Source organism: Nanorana parkeri, unplaced genomic scaffold, assembly GCF_000935625.1.
Source record: "Nanorana parkeri isolate BGI_ZX_2015 unplaced genomic scaffold, ASM93562v1 scaffold2113, whole genome shotgun sequence".
Lineage (NCBI taxonomy): Eukaryota > Metazoa > Chordata > Amphibia > Anura > Dicroglossidae > Nanorana > Nanorana parkeri.
This window is the reverse complement of record NW_017308381.1, coordinates 120,923-135,002: the sequence shown is the minus strand read 5'-3', so window position 1 is coordinate 135,002 and position 14,080 is coordinate 120,923. Positions and strand designations below refer to the sequence as shown.

Below are 14,080 nucleotides of genomic sequence, written 5' to 3'. Positions count from 1 at the left end.
CCCCCCTTTCTCTCTCCCCCCCTCTCTCTCTCTCTCTCTGAATTTGCATATATTTCTCATGCTCGGTTATTATGACATCATCTTCTCTGTAGTAATTTGTATTTATATTTCATGAACTCCGACTCTCATTCACTGGCCTGGCAATAAGAACCTCCCGCTTCTTGGAGTCAAACAGTCTCATATTTCAGGCAGCGGGGGAGGGGAATGAGCATTCTGTAAATATGTAATAAATGATTGGTTTGTGTCTTCCAGGTGTTCGGCGTTCTGCTTTGGTGTGTGTGTTGGGCCGACCTGTTCTACTCCTTCCACAGACTGGTTCAGGATGAGGCTCCGCCTCCCGTGTTCTTTGTCACGCCCCTAATCCTCGGAATCACAATGGTTTGTATTGATTACTTTGAGGGGTGTAATATATAACTTATATCCGGAGAGCGGTGATGTCACTCCCGTATAATATATCCGGAGAGCGGTGATGTCACTCCCGTATAATATATCCGGAGAGCGGTGATGTCACTCCCGTATAATATATCCGGAGAGCGTTGTCACTCCTGTATGATATATCTGGAGAGCGGTGATGTCACTCCTCTATAATATATCTGGAGAGCGGTGATGTCACTCCTCTATAATATATCTGGAGGGCGGTGATGTCACTCCTCTATAATATATCTGGAGAGAGGTGATGTCACTCCTGTATGATATATCTAGGGGCTGTGATGTCACTCCTGTATGATATATCTGGGGGGCGGTGATGTCACTCCTGTATGATATATCTGGGGGGCGGTGATGTCACTCCTGTATGATGTATCTGGGGGGCGGTGATGTCACTCCTGTATGATATATCTGGGGGGCGGTGATGTCACTCCTGTATGATGTATCTGGGGGGCGGTGATGTCACTCCTGTATGATATATGTTATATCGGTATGTTTGGTATGCGGTGTCTCTGATCTCTTTGTCCTCTCAGATCGCAGCGACGATTCTCATCCATTATGAGCGGCTGAGGGGCGTCCAATCGTCCGGCGTTCTCGTCATTTTCTGGTTCTTGGCCGTACTTTGCGCCATTGTTCCTTTCCGGTCGAAGGTTATGTCGTCAGTAAATCAGGTAATTTCATCTCCAGTTGTTGGATAAAGTACCCGATTTGTATCCAATCACGGAGGAGAGAAGCCGTCACATGACACCCTCATAAACCTTGCGTCATCCCCACCACTGCATGTGAACGCACCGCACGTCACACCGTCCAGAGGAAGAGCTCAGAGGTATGGAAGTCCATCTCCTGCCCTGCTCTGTATATGTGGAGAAGCATCATCATCATCATCCTAGGAAAAGACTACAACCCCCCCTCTCCTGTTCTGGATTTTCAGAGGATTCTTTGAACAGTTATAAATAAACCTTTCCAATGATAACAGACCGGAGGGAGGAGATCGGAGACGTTCATTCTTCTTCTGCTGGATCTTTATTATAGGAAGTTGGTCAATTAACACGAACACCCAAAATTCCCACAATTCCCCGATCCGGACACAGGAAGTGACCATAATACACCCATTTATCTTCACCCCCAGATCCCAAATCACTCACCGAGGAGAGAAGAGATACAAAAGTATCAAAATGACACAATTGTCTGGCCGTCCCCTCACTGGGAGGATATGTAGACTGGTGTCCGGCCGTCCCCTCACTGGGAGGATATGTAGACTGGTGTCCGGCCGTCCCCTCACTGGGAGGATATGTAGACTGGTGTCCGGCCGTCCCCTCACTGGGAGGATATGTAGACTGGTGTATGGCCGTCCCCTCACTGGGAGGATCTGCAGACTCCATGTACGAGTGATTCCCATGTTCTGCCGTGTGCCGCCATGTTGTGGATGGCGATATGACTCCTCTTCCTCTCTCTCATCTCCAGGGCGTGTCGGACCGGTTCCGCTTCACCACCTTCTTCATCTACTTCTCCCTGCTGGTGCTGGAACTCATCCTCTCCTGCCTGAAGGAGGCCCGCCCCTTCTTCTCCCCGGTCTCCTCCGACTGCGTGAGTACTCCGCCCCGATACCGTGAGCCATGAGAACCCAACTGAGGACCTGGTCCTAACCATTGTTCCCTCCGCAGAATCCCTGCCCGGAGTCCGACGCCGGCTTCCTCTCCAGACTCACATTTTGGTGGTTTACAAAGTAAGTGGAACGCGAATATAATAATATAACTAAAGAGGAACTCCGGACCAAGAAGCGCCGCGTGCCGGTTCCCCTCCTTCTTCCCCAAAATGAGTGTTAAAGAGGACCTGTCACTAACTTCACAAGTCTCCATGAGCCAATCCCTGGACTGTCACAATGTACAGCAACAGGGTCATTGTTCAGATTTGTACTGATAAGCCTCTTATCAGTACAAAGCCGGCCCTATTTCGGTTTCTATCAATGAATGTTCTGTGTGATGTGACTCGTTATAATGGGGACTCTCTCGTTCTCAGGTTGGCGATTTTGGGCTATAAGAGGCCCCTGGAAGAGAAGGACCTTTGGTCGCTGAATGAAGATGACAAATCCATAGAAGTCGTGTCCAAACTGATCAAAGAGTGGGAGAAGGAGAAAGCCAGCTTGAGGTACTTTCTGGAGGCTGATGGCCAACAGTCATCCAAAGACAAACCATACGTCAGCCCAACAAACCCTCAGGCCAAGCGTTGCAGCGTGTAGGCCCCGCACTCTTTATTGAGTGTTGGGTGGTGCGGTGTCTTGGTAGGCATCATTGTGGCCTTGTAGTTCCAGGTTTGTAGGACAATCCCACTTAGGACACCATGTGATTGGAGTTCGTGTGTTCTCTCTCTCTCTATGGTTGTCGTGGTTTCCTCCAGTTTCCTTCCACAACCCAAAAACCTGCTGAGACGTGACCCTGTGGTAGTAAATTGGCCATGGTGTCACCTTGTAGAGACCTGCATGATCGGTGTCCTCCATGAAGACCTGTATACTATGATGACATACTATCTACATACATGAAGTAAAATGATCATTCATTGTCCGGGGCCATATAGCCCGGTGCTGATTCCATGGCCCTCACCCATGTCCCTGGGACTCTTCTTATGGAGCAGAGTATAGTGCTCACAGTGGCCGTCACGTTGACCCCTATCTCCTTTGACTTTCCAGGAGCAGTGAAGTCCAATTCACGAAAGCCCAAGAAGTGGAAATGAACCATCTGGGTGAGAAGCCGACCGAATCCGATGTCCTGATCGTCAACAACAAGAAGAAGAGGGAGCCGTCCTTCCTGAAGGTTCTCATCAAGGCCTTCGGACCGTTCTTTCTGATCGGATCCGTGTTCAAGCTTTTCCAGGACCTCCTGTCCTTCGTCAATCCCCAGTTATTAAGGTGAGCTTCCTCCGGACTCGGCCCTCCGGCGACCCGAAGCAGATTTCATGGATTGTCATACACACCGAACTGACAGCATTATGGGGGAAACGCAGCCGTGGTGCCCAGAACCTGGATACAGATAGTATAAGTACCTGGATCTGGCTTTATAATGGTTTCCTGCAATCCCTTGTGCAGTGGACTGGGAGGAGGTGGGGCAGCTCTGTGAGCCATTCAGACTTCTATAGCATTTTACAGGGCTGTCAGTCTAACAACGGGAGATTACTGACAGGAAGAAAGAGCAGAATAAGTGATGACCTAAGTCAGGGGAGTAACTAGAAATCACAGGGCCCCGTAGCAAAATTTTGTATGGGGCCCTGTGATTTCTAGTTATGCCCCTTGCAGAGCCCACCTGAGAGTGACCCTGCAGAGCCCGCCATATACTCTCTTTGGTGGGTTCTACAGGGTCTCAGGTGGGCTGCACACCTCTTACCTGTCAGCGCTGTCCGCCTCCGTGGTCGCCGGGCCCCGCCTCCTCTTCCGTCCCCGGGCCCCGCCTCCTCTTCCGTCCCCTGGCCCCGCCTCCTCTTCCATCGCCGGGGCCCTGTCTTCTCTTCTATCGATGGGCCCCGCCTCCTCTCACATCACTGGCCCCTCCTGCTCTTAGGTCGCCGGGCCCCGCCTCCTCCTTCACTGCGAACGCCGGGTCCGGCCTCTTCTGCAGCAGCTTCACAGCCGCCAGTGACAGCCAGCACCCCTGTGCCCGGGCCCCATAGCGCCCGCCTGGGTCGCTATGGCGATTGTTACGCCGTGCACAGCTGCTCCAGGTTTTGTCTGCTCCAGTGTTTATAAATTCCCCCCCAGTGGCGTAACAATCGCCATAGCGACCCAGGCGGGCGCTATGGGGCCCGGGCACAGGGGGGCCCGGCCAGGGCATCCCTCTGATGCCGTGTGGGTCGCTATGGCATATCAGGGTTCTGGCTGTCACTGACCAGAGGAGGACCAGAGCCAGTGATGTAAGAGGAGGCGGGGACGGAGAGGGAGGCGGGGACCCTGCGACCACGGACGGAGGCGGACAGCCCTGACAGGTAAGAGGTGTCCAGCCCATCTGAGACCCTGCAGAGCCCAATATAGAGAGTCTATGGCGGGCTCTGCAGGGTCACTCTCAGGTGGGCTCTGCAAGGGGCATTATCCTTCCTCCATTGTGACCGCTCACATTGTTATTTCCTTTATGAATTGGATACATTGTGACACGTGTGCCGATCTCTCTCTTTTTTTTCTCTTCAGCGTTCTGATCAATTTCGTCAAAGACGGCAGTGCGCCGGCCTGGTGGGGATTCAGCATTGCCGCGCTGATGTTTCTTTCTTCCGTCGCCCAAACGCTCATCCTCCACCAGCACTTCCAGTATTGCTTCGTCACCGGGATGCGGCTGAGAAGCGCCATCACTTAGTTCCAGCTCCCTGTCTCCCCCTTCGTGTCCGCAGCAGCTCTATTCGGCACTGGGCTGCAGTTCTGTGTGATGAGGGGGGCGGGGATTACACCGCTCACACTCATTGGCTGCTGCGCCGGCGGGATGATACTTCACGCTGCGCCCAGAACAAGGTGAGGGGAGCAGCGTGAAGCACGTAGGGCCCAGGACAGGAGGAAGAGGTCCCGGGACTGACATTAGCAGTTACCGGGATATTAAATATCCTGGTAATCAGCGGTCACCAGGGGCCCCTTCCTCCTGTCCAGGGGCCCCTTCCTCCTGTCCAGGGCACGGTCGCGACCTCTGCGACCCCGGTAGTTCCGCCACTGACCAGCACACCAAATGGTGATTTAGCAATAGTCCATTTATTGGCACATTGCCATTTGGTGTGCTGGTGACTTTATTTCTTCATTTGAGTTTCTCACGGTGCCACCCGTGGTCACTACAAGCACCCACCCGTCTGCACGGGTCCCTAGATGTTCCGGTAAGGAGTGCAGCAAGACCTATGGTTCCTGATTTGTGTCTCCCTCCCCCAACTGGTGATAGAGCAATGTGCAATGTTATTCCGATCACTGCCGGGCCCTCCTGGTGCATTATGGGATCAGCAGGCAGACTTCACGGTCTATAGATATTCACTGGAAATTGTCCAAACTCTCTTTTCTGTGCTGTGTGTTATTCCATTGTATCCAGGCAATGCCCATTATCATGTCCTGCCCATAACCAAGGGACACGAGGCTCTTAGATGTCACCCACATAAAGAGGACCTGTCTCGTCCTCCTCTTTCCTCGCACTGGCAGTGAAGGTTTCAGCAGATAAAGGTTACGGTCGCTCTCACCGCTCATTGCTCTGTCACAGACTGTGCTGTAGAACTTCTGTGGTCAGACGTGTTCCGTGGGGGGGAGGGGAGGGGGGGGTTTGCACCGAGCCATGAAATGTGTCATTTAGGAATAATCAGTAATGGCGCCACTAGTAAAGAAGAATGTCCGCTGAGAGTCTCTGTCCTTCTGTCCGCTGAGAGTCTCTGTCCTTCTGTCCGCTGAGAGTCTCTGTCCTTCTGTCCGCTGAGAGTCTCTGTCCTTCTGTCCGCAGTCTCTGGTCATCACGAATGCAGCGAAGCGTTCATCTACGGTCGGCGAGGTGGTCAATCTGATGTCAGTGGACGCCCAGCGATTCCAGGACCTGACTGTCCCTAGATGTTCCGGTAAGGAGTGCAGCAAGACCTATGGTTCCTGATTTGTGTCTCCCTCCCCCAACTGGTGATAGAGCAATGTGCAATGTTATTCCGATCACTGCCGGGCCCTCCTGGTGCATTATGGGATCAGCAGGCAGACTTCACGGTCTATAGATATTCACTGGAAATTGTCCAAACTCTCTTTTCTGTGCTGTGTGTTATTCCATTGTATCCAGGCAATGCCCATTATCATGTCCTGCCCATAACCAAGGGACACGAGGCTCTTAGATGTCACCCACATAAAGAGGACCTGTCTCGTCCTCCTCTTTCCTCGCACTGGCAGTGAAGGTTTCAGCAGATAAAGGTTACGGTCGCTCTCACCGCTCATTGCTCTGTCACAGACTGTGCTGTAGAACTTCTGTGGTCAGACGTGTTCCGTGGGGGGGAGGGGAGGGGGGGGTTTGCACCGAGCCATGAAATGTGTCATTTAGGAATAATCAGTAATGGCGCCACTAGTAAAGAAGAATGTCCGCTGAGAGTCTCTGTCCTTCTGTCCGCTGAGAGTCTCTGTCCTTCTGTCCGCTGAGAGTCTCTGTCCTTCTGTCCGCTGAGAGTCTCTGTCCTTCTGTCCGCTGAGAGTCTCTGTCCTTCTGTCCGCAGTCTCTGGTCATCACGAATGCAGCGAAGCGTTCATCTACGGTCGGCGAGGTGGTCAATCTGATGTCAGTGGACGCCCAGCGATTCCAGGACCTGACCACCTTCCTGAACATGTTGTGGTCGGCCCCTCTGCAGATCTGTCTGGCTCTTTATTTCCTCTGGCAGGTAATTATCGGGGGGGGGGCCTCTGATAGCCATGTGCGCAGTGATTGGCTGAGCCCATCCAAAATCAAGGTGGACTTCCGGTCTTCACATGTCTGATGATCTGATTGGCCGGTTCCTGGCCTAAACATCTGCCAGCGAGAGCGAAGACTGTGTATGCAAAATAAAAGCAGATGTTGCTTCTACAACATAGAAGACTAGATAGTAGGGGATGTAGTACTCAGACTGTAGTAGAGTAGGGGATGTAGTACTCGGATTGTAGCAGAGTAGGGGATGTAGTACTCGGACTATAGTAGAGTAGGGGATGTAGTACTCAGACTATAGCAGAGTAGGGGATGTAGTACACAGACTATAGCAGAGTAGGGGATGTAGTACTCAGACTGTAGCAGAGTAGGGGATGTAGTACTCAGACTATAGCAGAGTAGGGGATGTAGTACTCAGACTATAGTAGAGTAGGGGATGTAGTACTCAGACTATAGCAGAGTAGGGGATGTAGTACTCAGACTATAGCAGAGTAGGGGATGTAGTACTCAGACTATAGCAGAGTAGGGGATGTAGTACTCAGACTGTAGTAGAGTAGGGGATGTAGTGCATAGACTGTAGTAGAGTAGGGGATGTAGTACTCAGACTGTAGTAGAGTAGGGGATGTAGTACTCAGACTATAGCAGAGTAGGGGATGTAGTACTCAGACTATAGTAGAGTAGGGGATGTAGTACTCAGACTATAGTAGAGTAGGGGATGTAGTACTCAGACTATAGCAGAGTAGGGGATGTAGTACTCAGACTATAGCAGAGTAGGGGATGTAGTACTCAGACTATAGCAGAGTAGGGGATGTAGTACACAGACTATAGCAGAGTAGGGGATGTACACAGACTATAGCAGAGTAGGGATGTAGTACTCAGACTGTAGTAGAGTAGGGGATGTAGTACATGGACTATAGCAGAGTAGGGGATGTAGTACACAGACTATAGCAGAGTAGGGGATGTAGTACACAGACTGTAGTAGAGTAGGGGATGTAGTACTCGGACTGTAGCAGAGTAGGGGATGTAGTACTCAGACTATAGTAGAGTAGAGGATGTAGTACTCAGACTGTAGTAGAGTAGGGGATGTAGTACTCGGATTGTAGCAGAGTAGGGGATGTAGTACTCGGACTATAGTAGAGTAGGGGATGTAGTACTCCGACTATAGTAGAGTAGGGGATGCAGTACTCAGACTATAGCAGGGGAGGGGATGTAGTACTCAGACTATAGCAGAGTAGGGGATGCAGTACTCAGACTATAGCAGAGTAGGGGATGCAGTACTCAGACTATAGCAGAGTAGGGGATGTAGTGCATACACTGTAGTAGAGTAGGGGATGTAGTACTCAGACTATAGCAGAGTAGGGGATGTAGTACACAGACTATAGCAGAGTAGGGGATGTAGTGCATAGACTGTAGTAGAGTAGGGGATGTAGTACTCAGACTAGAGTAGAGTAGGGGATGTAGTACTCAGACTGTAGCAGAGTAGGGGATGTAGTACTCAGACTATAGCAGAGTAAAGGATGTAGTGCATACACTGTAGTAGTGTAGGGGATGTAGTACTCCGACTATAGTAGAGTAGGGGATGTAGTACTCAGACTATAGCAGAGTAGGGGATGTAGTACTCAGACTAGAGTAGAGTAGGGGATGTAGTACTCAGACTAGAGTAGAGTAGGGGATGTAGTACTCAGACTAGAGTAGAGTAGGGGATGTAGTACTCAGACTAGAGTAGAGTAGGGGATGTAGTACTCAGACTAGAGTAGAGTAGGGGATGTAGTACTCAGACTAGAGTAGAGTAGGGGATGTAGTACTCAGACTAGAGTAGAGTAGGGGATGTAGTACTCAGACTAGAGTAGAGTAGGGGATGTAGTACTCAGACTAGAGTAGAGTAGGGGATGTAGTACTCAGACTAGAGTAGAGTAGGGGATGTAGTACTCAGACTAGAGTAGAGTAGGGGATGTAGTACTCAGACTAGAGTAGAGTAGGGGATGTAGTACTCAGACTAGAGTAGAGTAGGGGATGTAGTACTCAGACTAGAGTAGAGTAGGGGATGTAGTACTCAGACTAGAGTAGAGTAGGGGATGTAGTACTCAGACTAGAGTAGAGTAGGGGATGTAGTACTCAGACTAGAGTAGAGTAGGGGATGTAGTACTCAGACTAGAGTAGAGTAGGGGATGTAGTACTCAGACTAGAGTAGAGTAGGGGATGTAGTACTCAGACTAGAGTAGAGTAGGGGATGTAGTACTCAGACTAGAGTAGAGTAGGGGATGTAGTACTCAGACTAGAGTAGAGTAGGGGATGTAGTACTCAGACTAGAGTAGAGTAGGGGATGTAGTACTCAGACTAGAGTAGAGTAGGGGATGTAGTACTCAGACTAGAGTAGAGTAGGGGATGTAGTACTCAGACTAGAGTAGAGTAGGGGATGTAGTACTCAGACTAGAGTAGAGTAGGGGATGTAGTACACAGACTATAGCAGAGTAGGGGATGTAGTACACGGACACTGTGAATGTTGCCCTTCGAGGAATGTGCACGGCTCGGTACTACAGAGGAATATTCTAGTAAATACTCTATTCTCTTCCTTGCAGACACTGGGGCCTTCTGTGCTAGCAGGAGTGGCTGTCATGGTTCTGCTCATTCCCATCAATGCTTTTATCGCCATGAGGACCCGTGCCTTCCAGGTGAGCCTTGCAATCTATGTTTTGAGGCAGAGTTCCCTTTTAGTGGGTAAACTTCTTCAATATACATATCAAAAGGTTTCTCTTATTACTGATATGTTTCGCCTCAGTCATGTGACAGGAGTAATGCTGCCCCAGTCATGTGACAGGAGTAATGCTGCCCCAGACATGTGACAGGAGTAATGCTGCCCCAGACATGTGACAGGAGTAATGCTGCCCCAGTCATGTGACAGGAGTAATGCTGCCCCAGTCATGTGACAGGAGTAATGCTGCCCCAGTCATGTGACAGGAGTAATGCTGCCCCAGTCATGTGACAGGAGTAATGTTGGAGTCCTTGTACGCTGTGTCATTATAGGTATATTGGGGAATGTGATCTGAACCACAGGAAGTAAATACAAAATATCACTTTATGTATCAATATAATCTCCTAGAGAAGGAAATAACAAACTCCCTTAGGCTGGGTTCACACCTAGGCGTATCGAACATGCGCCTTTGTCGCGCGTTTCGTGCCGCGCATTTTTACCGAGATTCGTGGTTAAAAAAAAACGCGCGTTTCCGAGGGCTACCTGGCTGTATCCCAATGGATACGCGCGGCAAATACGCCCCAAAGAAGCTCCTGTACTTCTCTGGGCGTAGGGCGTTCCTATGCGTGTGAACCGGACCTAGAAGAATCTCCCAGGACACAGAAATCTCTAAGAATTGTTCAAACTCCGGAAGTTCTATAGATAGAAAATCTCTGCGTCCCGGATGTGCTTCCCGACGCGCATGAAATATATACGCAACTGGGAGAAAGATGCGCGCGTCCCGGGGGGGGTCGTATATTAGTAACATTGTATATGTACATCCGATCGTCCTGCAGATAGATCTCATAGACTCGAGTCCGATGGGTCAGCTTGGTTGATGCTTTCCGCTTTTCTGTGCCGTGTGTTCAGGTGGAGCAGATGCAGTACAAGGACTCCAGAATTAAACTGATGAACGAGATCCTCAACGGCATAAAAGTCCTCAAACTCTACGCCTGGGAGCCGTCGTTTGCCCAGAAAGTCCTGGAGATCCGCAGCAAAGAGCTGAACGTCCTGAGGAAGTCGGCCTATCTCAACGCTCTGTCCACCTTCGCCTGGACCAGCGCCCCCTTCCTGGTGAGGAGAGGTTACTGCGCTCCGGTGCCATTTACACGGTGCAGTATTGGGGTGTATGAAGCGTTATGATCGGGTGTGTGACAATGTCACCTGATTCACCGAAGAGGAACGTGGCTGACGGGCTGATATTCTGATCAGGGAAGTGTTGATCGCATTTGCATAACTGGAGCTAGGAGGGGAAAAAACAGCATTGTATGTGTCAGACAATAGATGGTTCTCGGTTTGCTGACTTCCTTCAAGGCTCCTCGGGGGCGGGGTTATATGCTTGCATATTATGGGGGATTTCTCTGCTTGCTATAAAATCACATATTTTCCAATGCATTGCAGGTGGCGCTGACCACGTTTGCGGTGTACGTCAGTGTCGACGAGAAGAACATTCTGGATGCAGAGAAAGCGTTCGTGTCCCTCTCTCTGTTCAACATATTGAGATTCCCTCTGAATATGCTGCCCCAAGTCATCAGCAACCTGGCACAGGTGAGTAAAGCCTATATCTCCTATATGAGGAGGCAGCTGTGTGGGGATGAATTGTTTGAACTCTTTCTTAAACAATTCATCCCCACACAGCTCCCTCCTCATGTATCACTGGCCCCTCCCCTTTTAGATTGTAAGCCCTCAGGGGCGGGGCCCTCCTTACCATCTCGTCTTGAATTGTATTGTGATTGTAATGTCTTCCTTATATTGTAAAGCGCTACGCACACTGTTGGCGCTCTATAAATCCTGTGTAATAATGTGCCCCTTCCTCCACATGGGGAATACTCTGATATCATGTTCTTTGCCTCTCTAGCACGAGCAGGAAACAAAATGTACTTTGGACTTTTATGAATGAATAATATTTGGCATTTGTAACATGACGACCACAATGGAGGACAGTTATCAGTTCTGTCACACGGCTGCACTGAGACTCATTGTGAGACTTGTCACAAAGTCACAGCCCCAGTCATTGATCGCCCCCCTCCCCCGACCACTTCCTAATCATGTGACTGCTTAGAGTGAAAACCCAGGGGTGTGGAATTCCTATCGCCCGACGCCCGGGACATGTAGTTTTAAAGTACATTTAGCCCGGCTCCGGACAAGCAGAGCTGAATGTACATTGTGGAGCCGCCGCCGCTCGTTTAATACAAGTGGTCTAATCAGACCACTTGTATTAATTTGAGCAGCGGCGATCGTTTCTGCCCGCACCCCCCGCCGTAGTTTTCGTGGTCGCCCGCTCTCCCGGGGGACCCCAGAAACTAAGGCACAACGGCTCAGCCATAGAGCCCATAGAGCAGATGAAAAACGTCTGCTCTACGGGCTCTCTGTGTGTTCTCTGAGACCGCGGCGCTGTAATCACAATGTAATCACAGCGCCACCTGCCTCGGCTGTCAGGAACTACACAGAACAGCTGTTCTGTGTTGGAGGGCAGGTTCCATAAAGAGAACCCGTCACCTCCAAACTATCACATGAGGGATTTTAATCTCCTATGTAATAGGAAGAACATTAAGGGGAAAAAGTAAATAAATAAAAAGTTAAAGAACATTTAAAAAGTTAAAAAAATTAAATTATATAAAGATTTAAAAAATGAAAAAGTTGAAAAAATTAAAATTAAAAAATAAATAAAAATGAAACCCTGCTGCCCCCGCCATCTGCATGCAAATAAACGCATGCGTAGGACATTCTGCATGTGCTTTGAGATTGCAGCTGCCATTCCATGGTGGTAGCCAGAATTCTCTTACACACACATAATGTGCATTAAAGGGTAAGTTCATTTTCCCAGGTAATATGGAAAAATAAAAATTACCCGATGAAATCTGGCCCTGTCTCTCCCAAACCGCCACCCCCCTGGCTATACTTACCTTTCGGCGAACAATCCCTCCCCTCCGCCAGTATGGGTGTGCTATCTGTCCCCCGTACTGCTGTCCAGCGCAGTCCTCCCCTATGCATTTTGAATTTCGCTCGCAAATTGCAAGCACTCATTGGTCAATGTGGTCAGATGACTGCGCTGACCAGTGAGAAGCGCTATTTAGCAACAGTAAAATATGTTTTGATTAGGGGTGCACCGATACTAGTATCAGTGCCGATACCGAGTATTTGGGCAAGTACTCGTACCCAAATGCTCCGATCCCTTACCCCCCGATATTGGAACTTACGGCCAGATGAAAATTTCCTCTGGCAGTGCCGTAGGGGAACATGGAGCCAGCTTCCCGTGCAACCAGGAAGTCGTGTGGCAAGTAATGACCTGCCTCCTGGCTCCTTGACCGGGAAGCAGGTTTCCTGGCCAAGCAAGCCGGCCAAACAACATGGAGCAGGCTTCCGTGGCAATCAGGAACCTGGGCGGGATGTCATTACCTGCTGCCCGGTTTCCTGATTACCCGGGAAGCCTGCTCTATGTCAGCGGAAGCACCGGTATTTAGTATTCAGTGTCGGCGAGATCCGAAAGCAAAAAAATCCGTACTCGATACTGAAAAACCGGCATTGGTGCATCCCTAGTTTTGATTAAAACAATTTTTTTGTGTTGGGACAAGTAGATTTGGCCCCCACTTTAGCCCTTGGACAAGTAGTTTTTTTTTTCAATTTCCACACCCCTGAAATCCGTCACCTCTTCATCCTAACAAATCCGCTTTAAAACTTTTCAAATTGTCTCATTTGGCCGCCAGAAAAAAACCAGAGGCACCGGACTGAGAATCCCGTCGCAGAGACTTTTCTGAAGGAGAGGCGTTCTGATTGATAACCGATCATGTTGCTAGTTTGCTCGATAAATGTCCCCCAATGTGCTTGTAGCCAAATCATTATTGTTATCCGAGTGTCACTCGAGTCTGTGTATTGTAACCCGTCAGGTATGTGTTCTCTCACCTCCCGAGCTACTGAGCCGACCTGTGACAGTCTCATTGTCACAGGTCGGCTAGAACTATGAGGTGAGTGGAAAGCCCCGCCCCCTCATAGTTCTCCTTTAAGAGGTACAAAATAACAAAATGTAGGAAGAGAAAGAGCAGGAAAAGATAAAGGTTGAAGAGAACAATAAAAGGATAATAGAAGGATATAAGTTGGGGATCAGGAAGTATTACATGAGGAGATCGAAGATAACAATGAAGATACAAAGTGTCCCGAGAGATTCCAATCATAATAAGAACCAGACGATGGAGAATTCCTAAATAATAAGTGTTTATAAATAACAATCACAGTAAGACGACATGTTATAAGAATAAAGGTTTCATTTGAAGGATAATAAAAGTGAACTCTTCTAGACATACAAAGGAGTTCAGTGTCCGGATCCATTCTGTAGATTCTGCCGCTCCAGTTTTCCGTCAGTCGCCATGTGGTTGTTAGTTAAAATGAATGGACGATCTTATGCCAATGCATCGCAATAGAGCGCCCCATTGTGTCCTAAAACTGGACGCTGGATGATGATTGGATGTGCAGAGCTCCCATCACCACACAGTTCTTTCCCCATCCCATTAATGCATGAGCACGCATGCTGACCTCACCTGAGCGCATGGAGGAATGTTCT

At 49.4% G+C, this 14,080-nt stretch overlaps 1 protein-coding gene across 1 annotated transcript in view; it reads left to right on the top strand.

Moving 5' to 3' along the window:
• ABCC3 (ATP binding cassette subfamily C member 3) overlaps nucleotides 1–14,080 on the top strand; it is a 49,737-nt gene that overhangs the window by 11,930 nt on the left and 23,727 nt on the right. Inside the window, 12 exon segments of the mRNA XM_018572719.1 lie at nucleotides 253–378; nucleotides 960–1,097; nucleotides 1,891–2,013; nucleotides 2,091–2,152; nucleotides 2,446–2,644; nucleotides 3,213–3,331; nucleotides 4,598–4,784; nucleotides 6,610–6,771; nucleotides 9,371–9,463; nucleotides 10,393–10,596; nucleotides 10,924–11,144; nucleotides 12,633–12,646. Of these exon segments, the coding sequence (XP_018428221.1) occupies nucleotides 253–378; nucleotides 960–1,097; nucleotides 1,891–2,013; nucleotides 2,091–2,152; nucleotides 2,446–2,644; nucleotides 3,213–3,331; nucleotides 4,598–4,784; nucleotides 6,610–6,771; nucleotides 9,371–9,463; nucleotides 10,393–10,596; nucleotides 10,924–11,144; nucleotides 12,633–12,646 (1,648 nt within the window).